The following is a 23,685-nucleotide window of genomic DNA, read 5'->3' on the forward strand; positions in this document are numbered from 1 at the left end:
CTAGTGTGTCTTCTCATGTCTCCTCGTGTCTCCACTAGTGTGTCTTCTCATGTCTCCTCGTGTCTCCTCGTGTCTCCGCTAGCGTGTCTCCACTAGTGTGTCTCCTCGTGTCTCCTCGTGTCTCCGCTAGCGTGTCTCCACTAGTGTGTCTTCTCATGTCTCTTTGTGTCTCCTCGTGTCTCCTCGTGTCTCTGCTCACGTGTCTCCTCGTGTCTCAGCTCCCGTGTCTCCGCTCACGTGTCTCCGCTCACGTGTCTCCGCTAGCGTGTCTCCACTAGTGTGTCTTCTCGCGTGTCCGCTCACGTGTCTCCGCTAGCGTGTCTCCGCTAGTGTGTCTTCTCGTGTCCGTGTGTTTGCTTCTCCCCGTGGTCGTGTGGACTTTCTTCCAGGTCCCCCAGGTTTTTCCCTCCACGTTTAGAGTCGACGTCACGACGCGTTCGTTTGGCTGCTGCTGTGAATTTGCACACGATGATGATGATGATGCTGCTGCTCAGCCACTTCGTTGAGCCCTCATTTGTGATGGCCAGGTCGCTTCTGAGAATGAGCTACACAACCCAGTGGGGCCTCACCTGGTTAAATACAAAATGTTGAGTCATAGTTTACGGGTGCTCGGCTGACAGCACTTGCCTCCCAAACAGCCCGCGAGGACTCCACGGGAGGGGGCCTTTGCCTGCGTGAGTGTTCCCTGCCGCCGAGCGGGACCACGAGGCCGCGCTCGCGTTGTCGTACGCTCCGACCTAATGGGCGGTGTGCGAGCGTGGAGTTGTGCGGCGTAGACACAGAGGCTCTCTTGTTGTCACGGCCTGTTCCCGGCCTGTTCCCGGCCTGTTCCCGGCTTGTTCCCGGCTTGTTCCCGGCCTGTTCCCGGCTTGTTCCCGGCCTGTTCCCGGCCTGTTCCCGGCCTGTTCCCGGCTTGTTCCTGGCTTGTTCCCGGCTTGTTCCCGGCTTGTTCCCGGCCTGTTCCCGGCCTGTTCCCGGCCTGTTCCCGGCTTGTTCCCGGCTTGTTCCCGGCCTGTTCCTCGCTCTCCCGACTCCTGCGGGCACCGCTCCGTCCGGTAACCGTCGGCACGGTCCCTGTGCGCCCCCCCCTCCCCCTCTTCTCGTTTTCTCGTCGGGAGGAAATTGCGGTTAAGTGGCCGGTGGGCCCTGATTATGTGAAAATGGTTGCCTTGTGAAACAACAGCACCCCCCCTAACCCCCCCTCCCCCCACCCCCCGCCCCACTGCCAACCCCCCACTCTAGGGACCCCCACAACCACATTCAGACTCCAGCCCCACCCCACCCACCCCCCCAAACTCCTGACGTCTTAATTAACGAGGGGTTTGCGATCATGAATTGGTTCAAATCAATTAGGGGGAGGTCGTCACGGTGCTGGGACAGAGCTCAGGGACACGGAGCCACTCCCCCTGCAGGCCTGGGTTCCAACCCGGGTGTAGACATACACAGAGACCCACAGACTCACGTAGAGACCCACAGAGACCCACCCACTAGTAGAGACCCACAGACTCGTAGAGAGACCCACACACTCATAGACCCACACACTCGTAGAGACCCACACACTCGTAGAGACCCACACACTCGTAGAGACCCACAGACTCGTAGAGAGACCCACACACTCGTAGAGACCCACAGACTCGTAGAGAGACCCACACACTCATAGACCCACACACTCGTAGAGACCCACAGACTCACGTAGAGACCCACAGAGACCCACACACTCGCAGAGACCCACAGACTCGTAGAGAGACCCACACACTCATAGACCCACACACTCGTAGAGACCCACAGACTCGTAGAGACCCACAGACTCGCATAGAGACCCACACAGAGTCCCACACACTCGTAGAGACCCAGAGACTCGTAGAGACCCACACACTCATAGAGACCCACACACTCATAGAGACCCACACACTCATAGAGACCCACACACTCATAGAGACCCACACACTCATAGAGACCCAGAGACACCCACAGACTCATAGAGACCCACACACACTCATAGAGACCCACACACTCGTAGAGACCCACACACTCATAGAGACCCACACACTCATAGAGACCCACAGACTCATAGAGACCCACAGACTCATAGAGACCCACAGACTCATAGAGACCCACAGACTCGTAGAGAGACCCACACACTCAGAGACCCACACACTCGTAGAGACCCACAGACTCGCATAGAGTCCCACACAGAGACCCACACACTCGTAGAGACCCAGAGACTCATAGAGACCCACACACTCGTAGAGACCCACACACTCATAGAGACCCACACACTCATAGAAACCCACACACTCATAGAGACCCACACACTCATAGAGACCCACACACTCATAGAGACCCACACACTCATAGAGACCCACAGACTCATAGAGACCCACAGACTCATAGACACCCACAGACTCGTAGAGACCCACACACTCATAGACCCACACACTCATAGAGACCCACAGACTCATAGAGACCCACAGAGACCCACACACTCATAGAGTCCCACAGACTCACGTAGAGACCCATAGACTCACGTAGAGACTCACACAGAGACCCACAGACTCGCATAGAGACCCACAGACTCGCATAGAGACCCACAGACTCACATAGAGACCAACAGACTCACACAGAGACCCACAGACTCACATAGAGACCCACAGACTCGCATAGAGAACCACAGACTCACATAGAGAACCACAGACTCGCATAGAGACCCACAGACTCACATAGAGACCCGCAGATTCACACAGAGACCCACAGACTCACATAGAGACCCACAGACTCACATAGAGACCCACAGACTCGCATAGAGAAGCAAAGTTGGGCGAGGCTTGCAGGGGATGAACGATGTGGTGAGCAATGTGAGTGATGTGGTGAGCGATGTGGTGAGCAATGTGAGTGATGTGGTGAGCGATGTGGTGAGCGATGTGGTGAGCTGTGTGGTGAGTGATGTGGTGAGCGGTGTGGAGAGCGGTGTGGTGAGTGATGTGTGAAGTGATGTGGTGAGCGGTGTGGTGAGCGGTGTGGTGAGTGATGTGTGAAGTGGTGTGGTGAGCGGTGTGGTGAGCGATGTGTGAAGTGGTGTGGTGAGCGGTGTGGTGAGCGGTGTGGTGAGCGGTGTGGTGAGCGATGTGTGAAGTGATGTGGTGAGCGGTGTGGTGAGCGATGTGTGAAGTGGTGTGGTGAGCGGTGTGGTGAGCGGTGTGTGAAGTGATGTGGTGAGCGGTGTGGTGAGCGATGTGTGAAGTGGTGTGGTGAGCGGTGTGGTGAGCGATCTGTGAAGTGGTGTGGTGAGCGGTGTGCCAAGAGGCCGTGTGGCTGGGGGTGACGATGCAAGCGGCGTGCAAGCGGAGGCAGCAACTTCCTCTCTTCCCTCCTCCTCGTTTATCACTAAAATATTTCTCACCTCCCCCCCCCTCCCCCGGTCCAAGTTCCTCTGAAACTTTAGTAACGACTGTAATTCCTCTACAGACGTGCGTGGTGTTAGGATAACATTAAATAACACTTAAAATGTCACTGTTGGTCGCGGGTAGCTCGCCTGTCCAAACGCACGAGAGACGGCAGGGGTGGCGGAGTGGGCGGGGTTGGTGGATCGTGCAGAGATTTCGTAAACCTCCAAGGAAGTGTGCAGCGTGGGGGGGGGGGGAGGGGGTGTCTCCTCGGTCGCAGCACTCTGCTGAGCTCCCTCCTTGCTTGCCGCACGGGGAGCAGGACCCTCCTTGAAAGCGGTCTTGAGACTCGGTGAGCATTTCCCCACTAATAAATATGCAGGTTTTAAAATGATCAGATTTTTTAATAACGCCACGGTAAATCATTTCGACAGTCATCGTAACGTTTAATTATGGTGGTGGTGATGATGTTGTTACTAACATCATCATTATCATCACCAGCTTCACAGCACGGCACTTTAACCACTACCGCTCCCCACATCGACACACACAAGACAAAGATCCCCCGTGTAGCCTTCACAGACTGTTGGGACCAGTGCTGTAAGCGAGCACCTATGAAGGCCGGCGCGGCACCTGAGGGGGTGGGTGGCCAGCACCACCCTCGGCCGCCTTTGTCTCCCCAGTGCTGACATTCACACATCACGTCAGGTACTTATTTAAGGCTTAGTCGACCTAGGGGAGGTCCCAAACCAGATATTCGTCACCGATATTGGCCGTGTGTAGGAATCAAACTTGGGTCGCCGGGTTCGTAGCGCAGTGCCCAAGCCACTATGTTACCGCTCCCACCACACACCAGCAGCAGCAGCAGCAGTTGGCATTCGCCACTAAGCGCTTGTGCCTGGCCAGGTGCACTTTGATGCCGTCACATGAAGTGTGAAAGGCTCGCTGGTGTCAGGAGGTCACGGGACAGACCCAGGTGCCATGGGTTAATTTGTCGACTGACTGAGACGACTGGCCGATGCACCACCTGTGCCCACTACTGTGCCAACTTGCTGCGCTTTATCCGCCCGGCGCTCCGCTCGTCGTTGTGAGCGTCGCCGCTCCGCCCTCTGCCGTGTTGCTGGAGGGCGACAGCCTCCACCTGCCCAGCAGCAGCAGCAGCAGCAGCGTCCTCCACGAGCCTCCTCCACAGACACACGCCCATACACGCGTGGGACAGGAGCAGTGCAGACATTACTCGCCACTGGCCGGGAGTCGAACTCGGGTGCGTGCGGTCAGTGGCAGCGCCGAGTGGGCACGGCATGCACCTGCGGGTAATTTCCTGCCCCCCCCCCACCCGCACGTTCCGTGTGGCGAGCGTCACCACGCCAGCCGCCCCCCTCCGCCTCACCTGCGGGGTCGCACCACCTACACGGGCGCCCCCCCACCCACACCCCACTCGTTAATTCCCCCCCCAAAAACAAACAAGGGGTGGTGGTGGTGGGGGTGGTGGTGGGGGTGGCGGTGGCGGTGGTGGGGGTGGCTGTGGCTGTGGGGGTGGTGGTGGTGGCGGTGGTGGTGGGGGTGGTGGCGGTGGGGGTGGTGGCGGTGGCGGTGCCGGCGACGCACGGCCGACCCAACCCGGACGAATTCCTCACTCGGCGCTCGGCCGTCCGTTCCCAACGCGTTGCAGGATCCTGCGGTGGAGCCGAGCACAGCGACACCGCTGGATCCTGCGGTGGAGCCGAGCACAGCGACACCGCTGGATCCTGCGGTTGAGCTGAGCACAGCGACACCGCTGGATCCTGTGGTGGAGCCGAGCACAGCTCCACCGCAGGATCCTGCGGTTGAGCTGAGCACAGCGACACCGCTGGATCCTGTGGTGGAGCCGAGCACAGCTCCACCGCAGGATCCTGCGGTGGAGCTGAGCACAGCGACACCGCAGGATCCTGCGGTGGAGCCGAGCACAGCTCCACCGCTGCTGCCTCACCTCGGCAGCCATCGGTTCTTGCCACACTCGCAGAACACGGACACCAAATCCCGGGCTGTGCCACGTCAAACCGTACTGCTCTGAACCCGAGGGAGAGAGAGAGAGAGAAACGCGGTCAAGTAATGAACGAAAGGGTGACGGTCCGAGCGAGAATGACGATGACCGTACCCTCCCGTCTCCCCCTCGCAGGATGACCCCATGACGAACCTGAACACGGCGTTTGAGGTCGCAGACAAGTACCTGGACATTCCCAAGATGCTGGACGCTGAGGGTACGGCACAGTCTCTCTCACCTGTCTCACATCTGTGTCTCACACCTGTGTCTCACACCTCTCACCTGTCTCACACCTGTCTGTCTCACCTGTCTCACACCTGTGTCTCACCTGTCTCACACCTGTCTCTCACCTGTCTCTCACCTTTCTCACTTGTCTCACACCTGTGTCTCACACCTGTCTCACACCTCTCTCACCTGTCTCTCACCTGTGTCTCACCTGTCTCTCACCTGTCTCACACCTGTCTGACCTGTCTCACACCTGTCTCTCACCTGTCTCACACCTGTCTCACACCTCTCGCCTGTCTCTCACCTGTGTCTCACCTGTGTCTCACCTGTCTCACCTATGTCTCACACCTGTGTCTCACCTGTCTCTCACCTGTCTCACACCTGTCTCTCACCTGTCTCACCTATGTCTCTCACCTCTCACCTTCCTCACCTGCACACCTGTGTCTCACCTGTCTCACACCAATCACCTGTCTCACCTGTGTCTCACACCTCTCGCCTGTCTCACCTGTCACACCTGTCTCACACCTCTCACCTGTCTCACCTGTCACACCTGTACTTGTCTCACCTCCGTCACCTGTCTCGCCCGTGTCAAACCCTCGTCACCTCTCGTCTCACCTGTGGCCGTCTGACCAAGAGCCGGGTGCGGCGCCGACGGGAGCCGGGCGTCCGCCTCCCGAGCGCGGCGTCCGTTGTGCCGCTCCCCGCTCGGTGCTCCCCGCTCCCCGCTCCCCGCTCCCCGCTCGCTTAGCGCTCGCTCCCCGTTCGGCGCTCCCCGCTCGCTCCCCACTCGCTCCCCGCTCCCCGCTCGCTTAGCGCTCGCTCCCCGTTCGGCGCTCCCCGCTCGCTCCCCACTCGCTCCCCGCTCGCTCCCCGCTCCCCGCTCGCTCCCCGCTCGCTCGACGCTCGCTGCTCCCCGCTTGGCGCTCACTCGCCGCTCGGCGCTCGCGTGACCGTTCTCCCGGCAGCACGGACGAGGAAGAGGGGAGGGACGAGGAGGAGTTGGGATCTGATGTCTTCTCTCTCTGCTCGGTGCCCTGTCCACCGCCGCAGCCTTCACACGCTCGTGCCTGCTTCTGCTATCTGACAATTACAGCAACAACAATGACAACAACAACAACAATAACAACAGTAACAACAATAACAACAATAAGAACAACGATAACAATATAAACAATAACAACGATAACAACAATATCAACAACAATAACTACGATAACAACAACGATAACAAAGCTAACAATAATAGCAACAAAGATGACAACAATAACAACAACGATAACAAAGCTAACAATAATAACAACAAATATAACAACAATAACAACAACGATAACAAAGCTAACAATAATAACAACGAAGATAACAACAATAACAACAATAACGCTAACAACAACGTCGTGGTTTGTTTACACAGGGAGGCGTCGCCGAGTCTCTAGGCTCCTTCGCAGGAGGAGGCTTGCCGCTCGACGTTGTTTGGACGACTCCGTGTTGATGACTCGTGACAATTCTTTCCCTTCCCCCAGGCGTGCAGGGTCTCAACCCGCCCGGTGCATCGGCGGAGAATCGCGATTCCGTTCTATTGTGTCTGCAGCCGTTCGCTCCATAACGCCCACGTTAATACGCGCACGTCACTTAAACGTAAAATAATAATAATAGTAATGTTAATAATCCCGGCCTAATGCGTAGGCTTTCGCAGGCAATGTTATTACGATTCTCAATCGAATTTCGGGTCGGCCCACGAAGCAATCCGTCCGCTTCTGCGTCGTCAAGAACCCTGCTAGGCCGGGTGGTGGAGGGTCTCAACGACACAGATCTGGTCTCGAGTCTTCACGTGGCTCGACCCAATTATCAGTCGCTAATAATAATTATTATTATTACAGCCCTGTTTATCAATCCACTGCTGGATGAGGGCCTCTCAGAGGCATGGATCTCAGAGGCATGGATCTCAGAGGCATGGATCTCAGAGGCATGGATCTCAGAGGCATGGATCTCAGAGGCATGGATCTCAGAGGCATGGATCTCAGAGGCATGGATCTCAGAGGCATGGATCTCAGAGGCATGGATCTCAGAGGCATGGATCTCAGAGGCATGGATCTCAGAGGCATGGATCTCAGAGGCATGGATCTCAGAGGCATGGATCTCAGAGGCATGGATCTCAGAGGCATGGATCTCAGAGGCATGGATCTCAGAGGCATGGATCTCAGAGGCATGGATCTCAGAGGCATGGATCTCAGAGGCATGGATCTCAGAGGCATGGATCTCAGAGGCATGGATCTCAGAGGCATGGATCTCAGAGGCATGGATCTCAGAGGCATGGATCTCAGAGGCATGGATCTCAGAGGCATGGATCTCAGAGGCATGGATCTCAGAGGCATGGATCTCAGAGGCATGGATCTCAGAGGCATGGATCTCAGAGGCATGGATCTCAGAGGCATGGATCTCAGAGGCATGGATCTCAGAGGCATGGATCTCAGAGGCATGGATCTCAGAGGCATGGATCTCAGAGGCATGGATCTCAGAGGCATGGATCTCAGAGGCATGGATCTCAGAGGCATGGATCTCAGAGGCATGGATCTCAGAGGCATGGATCTCAGAGGCATGGATCTCAGAGGCATGGATCTCAGAGGCATGGCCATGCTTCACCACGCTGGGCCAGTGCGGGTTTGGTGAACGGGGAGAGACCTAAATGGCAAGCTGGCGGTCGCCCATCCAAAGTGCTCTCCAGGCACAACGCCTGCTTAGCTTACCGAGGTCTGACAAGACCACCAGGACGCTCTCGCCGCCGATGTTCACCGTGACGGGGAATCAAACTTGGGTCGCCGAGTTTGCAGAGCGCTCACCGCCGCACTACTCCATCCCCTGCCTGTGCGCGAATCATGATCAATCATCTAGCAGTGGATCAATCATCTAGCAGTGGATTGACAAGGGCGCGTGCGTTTGTATGCACTTATGGATACAATTGTGTACGCGTGTGCGTGTGTACGCGTGTGTGTGCGTGTGTGTGTGTGTGTGTGCGTGTGTGTGTGTGCGTGTGTGCGTGTGTGTGTGCCGTGCCGGCCTTCATAGGTACCCGTTAACAGCGCTGGCCCCTAAAGTCTGTAAAGGCTGGGGGGTCTTTGTATTTATGGAGAGCGGTGGCGCAATGGTTAGCGCGCTGCGCTACGAACCCGGCGTCCCGAGTTCGATGCCCTCTCACGGCCGGTCATACACAGTGACGAATATCCGAATCGTTCCTGGGCCTCCCTTAGGTCGACTCAGCCTTAAATGAGTAACTCGTGCGGAGTGTTAAAAAACATCATCACCACCGGGCGTGGTGTTGGCCCGCCCACCTGAGTTCGACTCCCCTCTCACGGCTAACATCAGTGGCGAGGGGGCTGCACGGAGGGACGGCTCCCTCGTCCGTGTCGCTCGAGCGCTGAGCTCGGCACGATTCTCGCTCGATCGCTCGCCCACCGTCATCATCGTCGCCGTGAGAGAGAAGGGAGGGGGGGGTGGCGGTGATGATGGGAGACCGCTCGGAGCTGAGACACGAAACGCAACAATCATTAAAAAAAAAGTCTCTTCCCTTGTAGCGAAACAAACAAGGAAGTTGAGTGATATTTCACGTGCGCCTCCCATGAGGCTTTACTCAAACCGATGCTGGTGCACTGCCCAGATGTGAACCCTTCCCCGTTCCGAGACATCTGCAAGTTGCAGGGTGGTGGTGTCCCGTTCACCGCCGAATCTCGGAACGCGCGAGCGCGTTCAGCGTTAATTGTATTTAAAGAGGCGTCGTAGCGACGCGGTTTTTAAAGACGTCGTTACTCACTGCAGAGAACCGTAGCGACACGACCACCGTACTCTGTGATGGCTGGTGCCAAACTGTGCCCCACGCCCTCCCGCATGGCCTCGGGAGCGATGGCATTTATTTATTTTAGTTTTTCTTCCAATCTCGTTCTGATGACGTACGCTCACGTCATCGGGATGGGGAAGGGTTTTAATAGGCAAGGATCGGCGGTTTAAATGGATACAACCGCGGTCAATCGTCGGGTTAGCGGCGCCCGGTGGGGAAAAGTGTGGGTACTCTCGCCTCTCTGAAAGACGGCCTGGCCAGTGGGGAAGAGCAGGCCAACCATTCTCTCTCAAAGTGCTCTCTGGAGCGGAGGCCGTTCCGCCGGCCGCGGCGGCGCGAGCGGGCGCTTGCAGGAGCTGCGCCTTTGCCCGAGCGTCGATCCCGCGGCCTGCAGGATGGGCGTTGCCGAGCGTTGTTCGCCCCGGCTCGACGGGCTGCTCGCTGACGCGGCGCTGTTGCTTCCGCCGAGCGTAGACATCGTAAACACGGCCCGTCCGGACGAGAAGGCCATCATGACCTACGTCTCCTGCTTCTACCACGCCTTCTCGGGCGCCCTCAAGGTACACGGGGGGCCCCAGAGGCCCGCCCGGCCGGTTCATGGCGGCCTCGTCGTGACCCCTCGTTTCTTATTTCCACTGCGCGCAACCAACGAGTCGTGCCGTGCGACGGTCGCTTGAGCGGACGGGGCGACCGATGGGCGAACCCCACGCCGACCGAGGGACAGTCGCACGGCGCTCGCCACAACTCGCACGCCTCCCTGCGTACGGCGACGTGGCCCCCCCCCCCCCCCCCCCCTCTCTCTTAACAGCGCTCGGTCGGCCGGACCACCGAGAGAACTCTCCGGCACCACCGCCCGGCCCCCACCCCTAACTCGCACGACGATGACCCCTCCTCCCCCCGCCCCCCCCCTCTCTTGTGCAAGAAACTTCCGACGGTCGCCTGAGCGTCGTAGAAACTGCGTGAATGCGGCTGACATGTGTGACCGCCCCTCCTCCCTTCGCCCCCCCCCCCCCTGCACGCCACGTCCTTGCACCCCCCCCACCTCCTCACCCCCCCCCCACCTCCTCACCCCCCCCCCACACCTCCTCGTGTCTTCTGCCGCCCCCCGTGTTCCGTGACGGCGGCGGCGGCGTTGGGGGAGCAGACATAGTGGGCACGGTAAAGCCGGACGAGAAGGCCATCATGACCTACGTCTCGTGCTACTACCACGCCTTCTCGGGGGCACAGAAGGTAACCGTCGCCGTGGCAACGCCGCAGCAACATCCGAGCGGGGGTGAGGGGGGGGATGGGAGGGGGGGTGTAGGGAGGGAGGGGGGGTGAGGGGGGGGGCTGGGAGCGGGGGGGGGGTGAGGGGGGGCTGGGAGGGGGGGCTTCTCGCTACCTCAACGAGGCTCCAGACTCTGGGCTGTGGTGGTGATAGCGATGATGATGATGATGAGAGTGATGACGACGATGAGAGCGATTATGATGAGAGCGATGATGATGACGATGATGAGAGCGATGATGATGATGAGAGCGATGATGATGATGAGAGCGATGATGACGATGAGAGCGATGATGATGATGATGACAGTGATGATGACGATAGTAATGATGACGACAGTGACGAGTAAAAGTTTTTTGGCACCAAAAAAAATCTGCAGAGACGGCTGAGGAGCCAGGAGAGACGCGACGAATATATTTAGCTTGGCCTGAGACACAACTTGGTCTTAGACACAACTTGGTCTTAGACACAACTTGGCCTGAGACACAACTTGGTCTTAGACACAACTTGACCTTAGACACACGACTTGTCACAACTTGACCTTAGACACACGACTTGTCACAACTTGACCTTAGACACACGACTTGCCACAACTTGACTTTAGACACACAACTTGTCACAACTTGACCTTAGACACACGGCTTGTCACAACTTGACCTTAGACACACGACTTGTCACAACTTGACCTTAGACACAACTTGACCTTAGACACACGGCTTGTCACAACTTGACCTTAGACACAACTTGACCTTAGACACACGGCTTGTCACAACTTGACCTTAGACACACGACTTGTCACAACTTGACCTTAGACACACGGCTTGTCACAACTTGACCTGAGACACAACTTGACGTTAGACACACGGCTTGTCACAACTTGACCTTAGACACACGGCTTGTGACCACTTGACCTGAGACACACGACTTGTCACAACTTGACCTTAGACACACGGCTTGACACAACTTGACCTTAGACACAACTTGACCTTAGACACACGGATTGTCACAACTTGACCTTAGACACACGGCTTGACACAACTTGACCTTAGACACACGACTTGTCACAGCTTGACCTTAGACACACGGCTTGTCACAACTTGACCTTAGACACAACTTGACCTTAGACACACGGCTTGACACAACTTGACCTTAGACACACGGCTTGACACAACTTGACCTTAGACACAACTTGACCTTAGACACACGGATTGTCACAACTTGACCTTAGACACACGGCTTGACACAACTTGACCTTAGACACACGGCTTGTCACAACTTGACCTTAGACACACGGCTTGTCACAACTTGACCTTAGACACACGGCTTGTCACCACTTGACCTTAGACACAACTTGACCTTAGACACACGGATTGTCACAACTTGACCTTAGACACACGGCTTGTCACAACTTGACCTTAGACACACGGCTTGCCACCACTTGACCTTAGACACACGGCTTGTCACCACTTGACCTTAGACACACGGCTTGACACAACTTGACCTTAGACACACGGATTGTCACAACTTGACCTTAGACACACGGCTTGTCACCACTTGACCTTAGACACACGGCTTGACACAACTTGACCTTAGACACACGGATTGTCACAACTTGACCTTAGACACACGGCTTGACACAACTTGACCTTAGACACACGACTTGTCACAACTTGGACATAGGGGCAGTTCTGATGACAGTGATGATAATTGTTGATGGTAGTCATGGTAATGCGTGACACGGATGTTGGATAATTGACCAGCAAAGTACAATGGAGCTGCTCCCCCCTAGTAGTGGGGTAGAGAGAGAGGGAGACAGAGAGGCAGAGCTATTGTGGAGAAACCTCCAGACATCGTTCATCTGCCGGGGCCTTCCGAGCGCCGCCGCCTGCCCAGGATCGCCGTCCCCTTGTTGAGGCAGCCACCTGCTGCTGCTGTCCTGGGGAGTATCAGAGTCGTGATATTTATATGTACTGGAGGAATCCGATGAGCTATAAAGCTCTTTGCCACAGATGTAGATATCGCCCCAAGTGTTCCCGAGACGGGAACAGTCCCAATTTTAGTCGCTTGTGTAAATAATCACAACGCACCACTCGGCGCAGTCTGTCCTCCTACAACGCGGTAGTGGTTGCTTTCCTGAAGAACACCGCATTATGGAAGAATCACGTCATAATCACGTAATATATAATATAGGAGGTAAAGCACAGTCCGTGATAACACGTGAGATGCGTACGCAGGCCGAACAAAGACCGAGGAGCGTGGGTAGCATCTAGAAGCATCCAGCAGCATCCCACTGGCTCGTGCGATCCTACGCCGAGGCAGCCGACCGCTGATTCCTACTCTCGCGACGTTGTTCCGTTCGCTTGATCGCGTTATGTCCAATTCGCATCCACGTTGTAAAACAATTGTGTTCCCGAGTACATTCATCGCATTATATATTCAATCCGCGTCGCGGAAACACGCAGCGTTAGAGGAGAGCAGACTGTTGACTAAACATTATTAATCCCATGGTACGTCCTAGTTGTGTCGCGCTTCAGAGGTTGCGAACATTTTCAGCCCTTCCCCGCCATTATACCGTGACAAATTGCCACTCGATAATTGGAAAGTATACACTCCGCATCGCAGCTGGTATCGAATGGCATGCGATTGTCAGCATGGCACGAGGTTTCTTATGAAGTGAGTCCTACACTGGCTTGGCCTCGGCTAAGCTAGGGCCTAGCTGCCCCCCCATGCACCCTTCCCATTGGCTGAGACGTGTCATGTTGCAGGCGGAGACGGCGGCCAACCGGATCTGCAAGGTGCTGGCGGTGAACCAGGAGAATGAGAACCTCATGGAGGACTACGAGAAGCTCGCCAGTGATGTGAGTACACCTGTGTGTCTGTCTCTGTGTGTCTCTGTGTGTCTGTCTCTGTGTGTCTGTCTCTGTGTGTCTCTGTGTGTCTGTCTCTGTGTGTCTGTCTCTGTGTGACTGTCTCTGTGTGTCTGTCTCTGTGTGTCTCTGTGTGTCTCTGTGTGTCTCTGTGTGTCTGTCTCTGTGTGTCTGTCTCTGTGTGTCTGTCTCTGTGTCTCTGTGTGTCTGTCTCTGTGTGTCTGTCTCTGTGTCTCAGTGTGTCTGTCTCTGTGTGTCTGTCTCTGTGTGTCTCTGTGTGTCTGTCTCTGTGTGTCTCTGTGTGTGTCTGTCTCTGTGTGTCTCTGTGTGTCTGTCTCTGTGTGTGACTCTGTGTGTCTGTCTCTGTGTGTCTCTGTGTGTCTGTCTCTGTGTGTCTCTGTGTGTCTCTGTGTGTCTGTCTCTGTGTGTCTCTGTGTGTCTGTCTCTGTGTGTCTGTCTCTGTGTGTCTGTCTCTGTGTGTCTGACTCTGTGTGTCTGTCTCTGTGTGTCTGTCTCTGTGTGTCTGTCTCTGTGTGGCTCTGTGTGTCTGTCTCTGTGTGTCTGTCTCTGTGTGGCTCTGTGTGTCTGTCTCTGTGTGTCTGTCTCTGTGTGTCTGTCTCTGTGTGTCTGTCTCTGTGTGTCTGTCTCTGTTTGAGTGTCTCTGTGTGTCTGTCTCTGTGTGTCTGTCTCTGTGTGTCTGTCTCTGTGTGACTATCTCTGTGTGTTTGTCTCTGTGTGTCTGTCTCTGTGTGTCTGTCTCTGTGTGTCTGTCTCTCTGTGTCTGTCTCTGCGTGTCTGTCTCTGCGTGTCTGTGTGGGGAGCGGGAGTGTAGCGGTTACTTCACTCTACCTGCTCGCCGCTCGTCACCGATAAGGACGGCGATAATGACGACGATGATGTTGACGACGGTGATGATGATGTTGACGACGGTGACGATAACAATAGCAGTTCCGTCCGTCATCCTCCACACAAACTGCTCGATGAGATCGTGGCTACGATCCTGCGATTTAAAATAATCACGGATGAACTCTAAATTGACGGTGGCCGCTTGCTGAAGGCCGGAGCGCTTTGCATGAAATCTCAACGGCGCGGCGTGAGAGAGAGCGTCCGTCGCTTTGTGGCAGAGGTTCGCGGCTGGAATCACAGCGGCCGCCCCAGTCAGCGCCGTGTTAGCCGTGGCGACGCGGCGCCACGGCTAACACGGCTGGACCCCGCGGCGTCGTTCGAGGGAGGGTTGGGGCCCTGCCGCGTGTGCCGGCGTCTAGGCGCGAATTTGAAACGCCTCCACCGCGAATGAATCGGTTAGAAAAGTGTCTGGTGGGATATCATTGCCCCCTGCCGTGCAAACGGGGTAAGCACAACAATCATAAACGTTCTCAAGCATCGGAAGGGCTCCCCCTAGCGGCAGCTGCCCCTGTGTGTGACTCGACACCGGCCTGCGAATGGGCCCTGCTTGCTCGATGATTGCTACGACAGCCACCACCACCGCCTCCACCACCACCGCCACCACCACCACCGCCACCACCACCACCGCCACCACCACCATCACCGCCACCGCCGCCTCCGCTGCCGCTGCTGCCGCTGCACGGAATCCCAACGGAGTAACTTTATCGGTGACGATCGCGGCGACGATGATCACGGATGACGACGATGATGACGAGGATGATGAGGATGACGACGACGAGGTTGACGATGACGATGATGACGACGACGGTGATGACGATGATGAGGATGACGACGACGGTGATGATGACGATGAAGACAACAACGACGACGATGACGACGATGTCTCTGTGCACGGCGCAGCTGCTGGAGTGGATCGAGGCGACGATCCCGGGCCTGGAGGACCGCTCGCTGCAGAACACGATGCAGGTGATGCAGGCGAGGCTGGAGGACTTTCGCGACTACCGGCGAGCGAGGAAGCCCCCGCGCTCCGAGGAGAAGTGCCACCTGGAGATCAGCTTCAACACGCTGCAGACCAAGCTCCGCCTCATGAACCGTCCCGCGTTCATACCCTCCGAGGGCAAGATGGTGTCGGTGAGGGCGCACGCACACACGCACACGTGTACGGACACACGCGCACACACGCGTACGCACACACGCGTACGCACACACGCGTACGGACACACGCGTATGGATACACGCGTACGGACACACGCACGGGAGTGTGGTGGTTAACGCGCTGCCCTACAAAAATGGCGACCCGTGACTAATTTGAATATTGTTATTTGACCAGAGGTGAGGCCCACTGAGCTATGTAGTAATGCTTCAAAAGCAGAAATCTGTGGCTATCACAAATGATAGCTCATCGTCGTCGTCATCGCTCTCATCATCATCATCGCTCTCATCATCATCATCATCGTCATCACTCTCATCATCATCATCGCTCTCATCATCATCATCGCTCTCATCATCGTCATCACTCTCATCATCGTCATCGCTCTCATCATCATCATCGTCATCACTCTCATCATCATCATCGCTCTCATCATCATCATCGTCATCACTCTCATCATCGTCATCGCTCTCATCATCGTCATCGCTCTCATCATCATCATCGCTCTCATCATCATCATCGCTCTCATCATCATCATCGCTCTCATCATCGTCATCACTCTCATTATCATCATCATCATCATCGCTCTCATCATCATCATCGTCATCACTCTCATCATTATCGTCATCATTCTCATCATCGTCATCGTTCTCATCATCATCGTGTGTAAATGTATAGCAGCGAAATACTGTAAACGCGTGATGTTGATTCTAAATGTGGAGGTAAAAACCGGAGGGCCCTGAGAATAACCACGTGACCACGGGGAGAGAGAGAGACGCAGACTCCACGTGTACAGCAGCAGCAGGCGTCGTCAGGGTCGGGATCGAACCCACGACCTCCTGTGTACCTTGCGAGGGAGTTAACATCTCCTAGCCACCGTGGCACTCCTACGTGGCGATTCCTGCTCACGGCCACCACCGGTGATGATTATCTAAAGTGGTCGCCGGGCCTCCTCTAGGTCGACTGAGCCGCAAACGAGCGCCTGGTGCCGTGCGCAAACACCGCCAGTGAGGAGGCAAAGGCGGACACCCACCCCCCCTCGTGTGCCGTGAAGGCGACACGGGGGATCTTTGTCTAACTCGGGCTTGCCACGAGCGTCCGTGAAGCAGAATCTACACGGAGGGGGGTTCGACGTACGGACGCCGAACTTCTTTTGCCCCGTACGTAGCCAGCCACGGCTAGTGGGAGAGCGAGCGACGATCTGCTGCGTCTCCGTGCAGGACATCGCCAACGCGTGGTCGCGCCTGGAGCAGGCCGAGAAGGGCTACGAGGAGTGGCTCCTCAACGAGATCCGTCGCCTCGAGCGGCTCGACCACCTTGCCGAGAAGTTCCGACAGAAGTGTGACATCCACGAGACGTGGGGCTCAGGTCTCTCTCTCTCTCTCTCGTCTCAGCACTGCCCACAGACTCAGCACTGCACCATAGATTCAGCACTGCACATAGACTCAACACTGCACCATAGACTCAGCACTGCACCATAGACTCAACACTGCACCATAGACTCAGCACTGCACCATAGACTCATCACTGCACCATAGACTCAGCACTGCACCATAGACTCAGCACTGCACCATAGACTCAACACTGCACCATAGACTCAGCACTGCACCATAGACTCAAGACTGCCCATAGACTCAGCACTGCCTACAGACTCAGCACTGCACCATAGACTCAGCACTGCACCATGGACTCAGCACTGCCTATAGACTCAGCACTAACCACAGACTCAACACTGCACCATAGACTCAGCACTGCACCATAGACTCAGCACTGCACCATAGACTCAGCACTGCACCATAGACTCAGCACTGCCCATAGACTCAGCACTGCACCATAGACTCAGCACTGCACCATAGACTCAGCACTGCCCATAGACTCAGCACTGCCCATAGACTCAGCACTGCCCATAGACTCAGCACTGCCCATAGACTCAGCACTGCCCACAGACTCAGCACTGCACCATAGACTCAGCACTGCCTATAGACTCAACACTGCCCACAGACTCAACACTGCACCATAGACTCAGCACTGCACCATAGACTCAACACTGCACCATAGACTCAACACTGCCCACAGACTCAGCACTGCACCATAGACTCAGCACTGCCCATAGACTCAACACTGCCCATAGACTCAGCACTGCCCATAGACTCAGCACTGCCCACAGACTCAGCACTGCACCATAGACTCAGCACTGCCCATAGACTCAGCACTGCCTATAGACTCAACACTGCTCACAGACTCAACACTGCACCATAGACTCAGCACTGCACCATAGACTCAGCACTGCACCATAGACTCAACACTGCACCATAGACTCAACACTGCCCACAGACTCAGCACTGCACCATAGACTCAGCACTGCCCATAGACTCAACACTGCACCATAGACTCAGCACTGCCCACAGACTCAACACTACCCATAGACCCAGCACTGCCCATAGACTCAACACTGCCCACAGACTCAGCACTGCACCATAGACTCAGCACTGCCCACAGACTCAACACTACCCATAGACTCAGCACTGCCCACAGACTCAACACTACCCATAGACTCAGCACTGCACCATAGACTCAGCACTGCACCATAGACTCAGCACTGCACCATAGACTCAGCACTGCCCATAGACTCAGCACTGCCCACAGACTCAACACTACCCATAGACTCAGCACTGCACCATAGACTCAGCACTGCACCATAGACTCAACACTGCCCACAGACTCAACACTACCCATAGACTCAACACTGCCCACAGACTCAGCACTGCCCATAGACTCAGCACTGCACCATAGACTCAACACTACCCATAGACTCAACACTGCACCACAGACTCAACACTGCCCACAGACTCAACACTACCCATAGACTCAACACTGCCCACAGACTCAGCACTGCCCATAGACTCAGCACTGCCCATAGACTCAGCACTGCCCATAGACTCAGCAATGCACCATAGACTCAGCACTGCACCATAGACTCAACACTGCCCATAGACTCAACACTGCCCATAGACTCAGCACTGCCCACAGACTCAGCACTGCCCATAGACTCAGCACTGCACCATAGACTCAACGCTGTCCACAGACTCAGCACTGCCCATAGACTCAGCACTGCCCACAGACTCAGCACTGCCCATAGACTCAGCACTGCCCACAGACTCAGCACTGCCCATAGACTCAGCACTGCCCATAGACTCAGCACTGCACCATAGACTCAGCACTGCCCATAGACTCAGCACTGCCCAAAGACTCAACACTGCCCATAGACTCAGCACTGCCCATAGACTCAGCACTGCACCATAGACTCAGCACTGCACCATAGACTCAGCACTGCCCATAGACTCAGCACTGCCCAAAGACTCAACACTGCCCATAGACTCAGCACTGCCCATAGACTCAACACTGCCCATAGACTCAGCACTGCACCATAGACTCAACACTGCACCATAGACTCAACACTGCCCATAGACTCAACACTGCCCACAGACTCAGCACTGCCCATAGACTCAGTACTGCCCAAAGACTCAACACTGCCCATAGACTCAACACTGCCGATAGACTCAGCACTGCCCACAGACTCAGCACTGCCCACAGACTCAGCACTGCCCACAGACTCAGCACTGCCCACAGACTCAGCACTGCCCATAGACTCAGCACTGCCCATAGACTCAGCACTGCCCACAGACTCAGCACTGCCCGTAGACTCAACACCGCCCGTAGACTCAACACTGCCCATAGACTCAACACTGCCCATAGACTCAACACTGCCCATAGACTCAACACTGCCCATAGACTCAGCACTGCCCGTAGACTCAACACTGCCCATAGACTCAACACTGCCCATAGACTCAACACTGCCCATAGACTCAACACTGCCCATAGACTCAACACTGCCCATAGACTCAACACTGCCCATAGACTCAACACTGCCCATAGACTCAACACTGCCCCTGTACATGAAGCAGTCCCCCTCCTTAACCTCCTTTAATTCCTCTCTTAAAGCCTCACCACCTATTCTCCATCACCCATTCTCTTCCTCCCTCCCCTCGCCCTTCCACTCCTTCCCGTCCCTCCCCTACCCCATCGGTGATCCCCACGTGTACCCCTCTATAGCGGCCACTCATTCCTCAATCCTTGCGATGCCCATGCCATCAAAGTCATTCTATCCCGTCGCCACTTTGCAAACCATATCAAGCGTCTTGAGTGAATGCGCTCTCCGTAAATATGAATTAGATTAGATCTTTGTCATTGTTGTGCGTGTGTGCGTGCGTGCGTGTGTGCGTGCGCCAGGCAAGGAGGAGAGCCTTCAGGAGGACGTGGTGCCGGGCGTCGCCTCGCTGACCGAGCTCAAGGCGCTGCTCCGCAAGCACGAGGCCTTTGAGAGCGACCTGGCCGCCCACCAGGACCGCGTGGAGCAGATCGCCGCCATCGCACAGGAGCTCAAGTACGACTCCTAATTGTGACCGTGTTGTTGTTACGTTTGTTTACCCAGCAAGCCTCGCTCAGTCCCGAGACTCTCTCCCCAGAGAGTCCTGCCTACTTTGCCCAGCAGGGCACGATGTTGCTATACGTGTATTTCCAATTGAGTAATTTATCGGTAATTTTTCAGTATTGGGATATTTGGCCAAGACCAATGATATTGTACGTGCTCTTAGTTATGGCAAACCTGTACGGAACATCAGCAGAACTTACAAATTCCCCACAGAAAGACACTTGAGCCAGGAATCGAACCCAGCCGCTGCTTGCTGTGAGGCACGAGTGCCACCACTGCACTGACACCTTGCAATCCTGTCTCACCCCCACCCACTCCGCCCCACCCCAATCTCACCCCCACCCACCCCACCCCGCCCCACCCCAATCTCACCCCCACCCACCCCGCCCCGCCCCGCCCCACCCCAATCTCACCCCCACCCACCCCGCCCCGCCCCACCCCAATCTCACCCCCACCCACCCCGCCCCACCGCACCCCCACCCCAATCTCACCCCCACCCACCCCACCAACCCCACCCCACCCCGCCCCACCGCGCCCCTTCCACAATCTCACCCCCTCCCACCCCACCAACCCCACCCTACCCCGCCCACCCCACCCGAACCCGCCCCGCCCCGCCCCACCCCGCCACACCCCACAACTCACCCCACCAACCCCACCCCAATCTCACCCCCACCCCACCAACCCCCACTCCAATCTCACCCCACCCACCCCACCCACCCCACCCACACCACCCAACCACCCCACCCCACCCCACCCCGCCCGTGCCGTGTGCTGCCCGCAGCGAGTTGGACTACCACGACGTGGAGAGTGTGAACGGGCGCTGCCAGGCGATCTGCGAGCAGTGGGACCGGCTCGGCGCGCTCACGCAGACGCGCAGAGAAGCCCTGGAGGTGCAGCCCGTGTACACGTGTGTCTGTGTGTGTACACGTGTGTGTGTGTGTGTACACGTGTGTGTGTACACGTGTGTGTGTGTACACGTGTGTCTGTGTACACGTGTGTCTGTGTGTGTACACGTGTGTGTGTGTGTGTACACGTGTGTGTGTGTGTACACGTGTGTGTGTGTGTGTACACGTGTGTGTGTGTGTGTACACGTGTGTGTGTGTGTACACGTGTGTGTGTGTGTGTACACGTGTGTGTGTGTGTGTACACGTGTGTGTGTGTACACGTGTGTGTGTGTACACGTGTGTGTGTGTACACGTGTGTGTGTGTACACGTGTGTCTGTGTGTGTACACGTGTGTGTGTGTGTACACGTGTGTGTGTGTGTGTACACGTGTGTCTGTGTACACGTGTGTGTGTGTACACGTGTGTGTGTGTGTACACGTGTGTCTGTGTACAAGTGTGTGTGTGTACACGTGTGTGTGTACACGTGTGTGTGTGTGTCTGTGTGTGTACACGTGTGTCTGTGTGTGTACACGTGTGTCTGTGTACACGTGTGTCTGTGTGTGTACACGTGTGTCTGTGTACAAGTGTGTGTGTGTACACGTGTGTGTGTGTGTCTGTGTGTGTACACGTGTGTGTGTGTACACGTGTATGTGTACACGTCACATACACGTGTGTGTGTGTGTACACGTGTGTCTGTGTGTGTCTGTGTGTGTGTGTCTGTGTGTACACGTGTGTCTGTGTGTGTACACGTGTGTCTGTGTGTGTACACGTGTGTGTGTGTGTACACGTGTGTGTGTGTGTACACGTGTGTGTGTACACGTGTGTGTGTACACGTGTGTCTGTGTGTGTACACGTGTGTGTACACACACGTGTGTCTGTGTGTGTACACGTGTGTCTGTGTGTGTGTGGACACGTGTGTCTGTGTACACGTGTGTGTGTACACGTGTGTCTGTGTGTGTACACGTGTGTGTGTGTGTACACGTGTGTGTACACGTGTGTCTGTGTGTACACGTGTGTCTGTGTGTGTACACGTGTGTCTGTGTGTGGTGTACACGTGTGTCTGTGTGTGTACACGTCTGTCTGTGTGTGTACACGTCTGTGTACACGTGTGTCTGTGTACACGTGTGTCTGTGTACACGTGTGTCTGTGTACACGTGTGTCTGTGTGTACACGTGTGTGTGTACGTACACGTGTGTGTACACGTGTGTGTACACGTCTGTGTGTGTGTACACGTGTGTCTGTGTGTGTACACGTGTGTGTGTACACGTGTGTACACGTGTGTGTGTGTGTACACGTGTGTCTGTGTGTGTGCACGTGTGTGAGGAACAGTAGTGTAGCGGTTAGCGCGCTGCGCTATGAATTTGGCGACCTGAGTTTGATTCCTGCTCACGGCCAACACCAGTGACGATTATCTGAACCGGTCCTGGGCCTGCCCTAGGTCGACTCAGCCATCAATTGAGTACCTGGTGCTGCTCAGCTTTCCTATACTTGGACGGACATCCTAGTGACAAAAAACTCAGCTCCACGACTAAAACATCCTGATTCCGATTCCCAGTCTAGATAAACATCCTGATCCTGATTCCGATCCCCAGTCTAAATAAACATCCTGAATCCAATTCCCATTCTACATAAACCCGATTCTGATTCCGATTCCCATTCTAAATAAACCCGATTCTGATTCCGATTCCCAGTCTAAATCAACCCAATTCTCATTCCGATTCCCAGTCTAAATCAACCCAATTCTGATTGCGATTGCGATGCGTAGAAGCGTGAGAAGCTGCTGGAGACCATTGACCAGCTGCACCTGGAGTTTGCCAAGCGCGCTGCCCCCTTCAACAACTGGATGGAGGGCGCCATGGAGGACTTGCAGGACATGTTCATCGTGCACACCATCGACGAGATACAGGCACGTGTCCCCACGTGTCCCCACGAGTCGCGAGCGGGGGGGACACGTGTCCTCACGTGTCCCTCCGCTCACCATCGACGAGATACAGGCACGTGTCCCCACGTGTCCCCACGAGTCGCGAGCGGGGGGGACACGTGTCCCCACGTGTCCCCCCCGCTCACTACCGACGAAATACAGACACGTGTCCCCACATGTGTCCCCGCTCACCACCGACGAGATACAGACACGTGTCCCCACGTGTTCTCCCCGCTCACTACTGACGAGATACAGACACGTGTCCCCACGTGTCCCCCCCGCTCACCATCGACGAGATACAGACACGTGTCCCCACGTGTCCCCCCCGCTCACCATCGACGAGATACAGACACGTGTCCCCCCGCTCACCACCGACGAGATACAGGCACGTGTCCCCACGTGTCCTCCCCGCTCACCACCGACGAGATACAGACACGTGTCCCCACGAGTCGCGAGCAGGGGGGACACGTGCCCTCTAGCACCTTCACTATAAAATATTTTTTATTCCACCACGTGAGGCCCCCACTGAGCTATCCAGTCTCTGTTCTCCTATAACGCCGCCAGTTTTCATAACGCGAATTGGATACAACGCAATACATTCGGGAACCCATCATGGGATCTCCTTTGCCAGTACCAAAATATAATAGGTGTTTCTCCCTTTTTCCGGCAACAAAATAGGTGTGAAAATGTTAAAACAACAAACTGAAACCTTTTACAATAAATCATGTTACAGCATTCACCA

The 23,685-nt window shown here is 55.7% G+C and overlaps 1 protein-coding gene across 7 annotated transcripts in view; it reads left to right on the forward strand.

The window, feature by feature from the left end:
- Positions 1–23,685, forward strand: part of LOC116953988 (alpha-actinin-1-like) — a 97,018-nt gene that overhangs the window by 53,579 nt on the left and 19,754 nt on the right. For 4 of the 7 annotated variants that reach the window (XM_032974348.2, XM_032974353.2, XM_032974350.2 and 1 more), the window contains 8 exons: positions 5,542–5,623; positions 10,605–10,690; positions 13,490–13,582; positions 15,398–15,628; positions 16,868–17,015; positions 19,938–20,091; positions 20,921–21,029; positions 22,788–22,928. In XM_032974348.2, coding sequence (XP_032830239.1) covers positions 5,542–5,623; positions 10,605–10,690; positions 13,490–13,582; positions 15,398–15,628; positions 16,868–17,015; positions 19,938–20,091; positions 20,921–21,029; positions 22,788–22,928 — 1,044 coding nt within the window. Of the gene's footprint in view, positions 1–5,541; positions 5,624–9,934; positions 10,021–10,604; positions 10,691–13,489; positions 13,583–15,397; positions 15,629–16,867; positions 17,016–19,937; positions 20,092–20,920; positions 21,030–22,787; positions 22,929–23,685 lie in introns of all 7 variants that reach the window. The other 3 variants (XM_032974349.2, XM_032974354.2, XM_032974351.2) reach the window with 1 other exon arrangement.

This window comes from Petromyzon marinus, chromosome 53 (genome assembly GCF_048934315.1).
Source record: "Petromyzon marinus isolate PM22_M1 ecotype Great Lakes invasive population chromosome 53, UKy_Petmar_22M1.pri1.0, whole genome shotgun sequence".
In the NCBI taxonomy this organism is placed as follows: domain Eukaryota; kingdom Metazoa; phylum Chordata; class Hyperoartia; order Petromyzontiformes; family Petromyzontidae; genus Petromyzon; species Petromyzon marinus.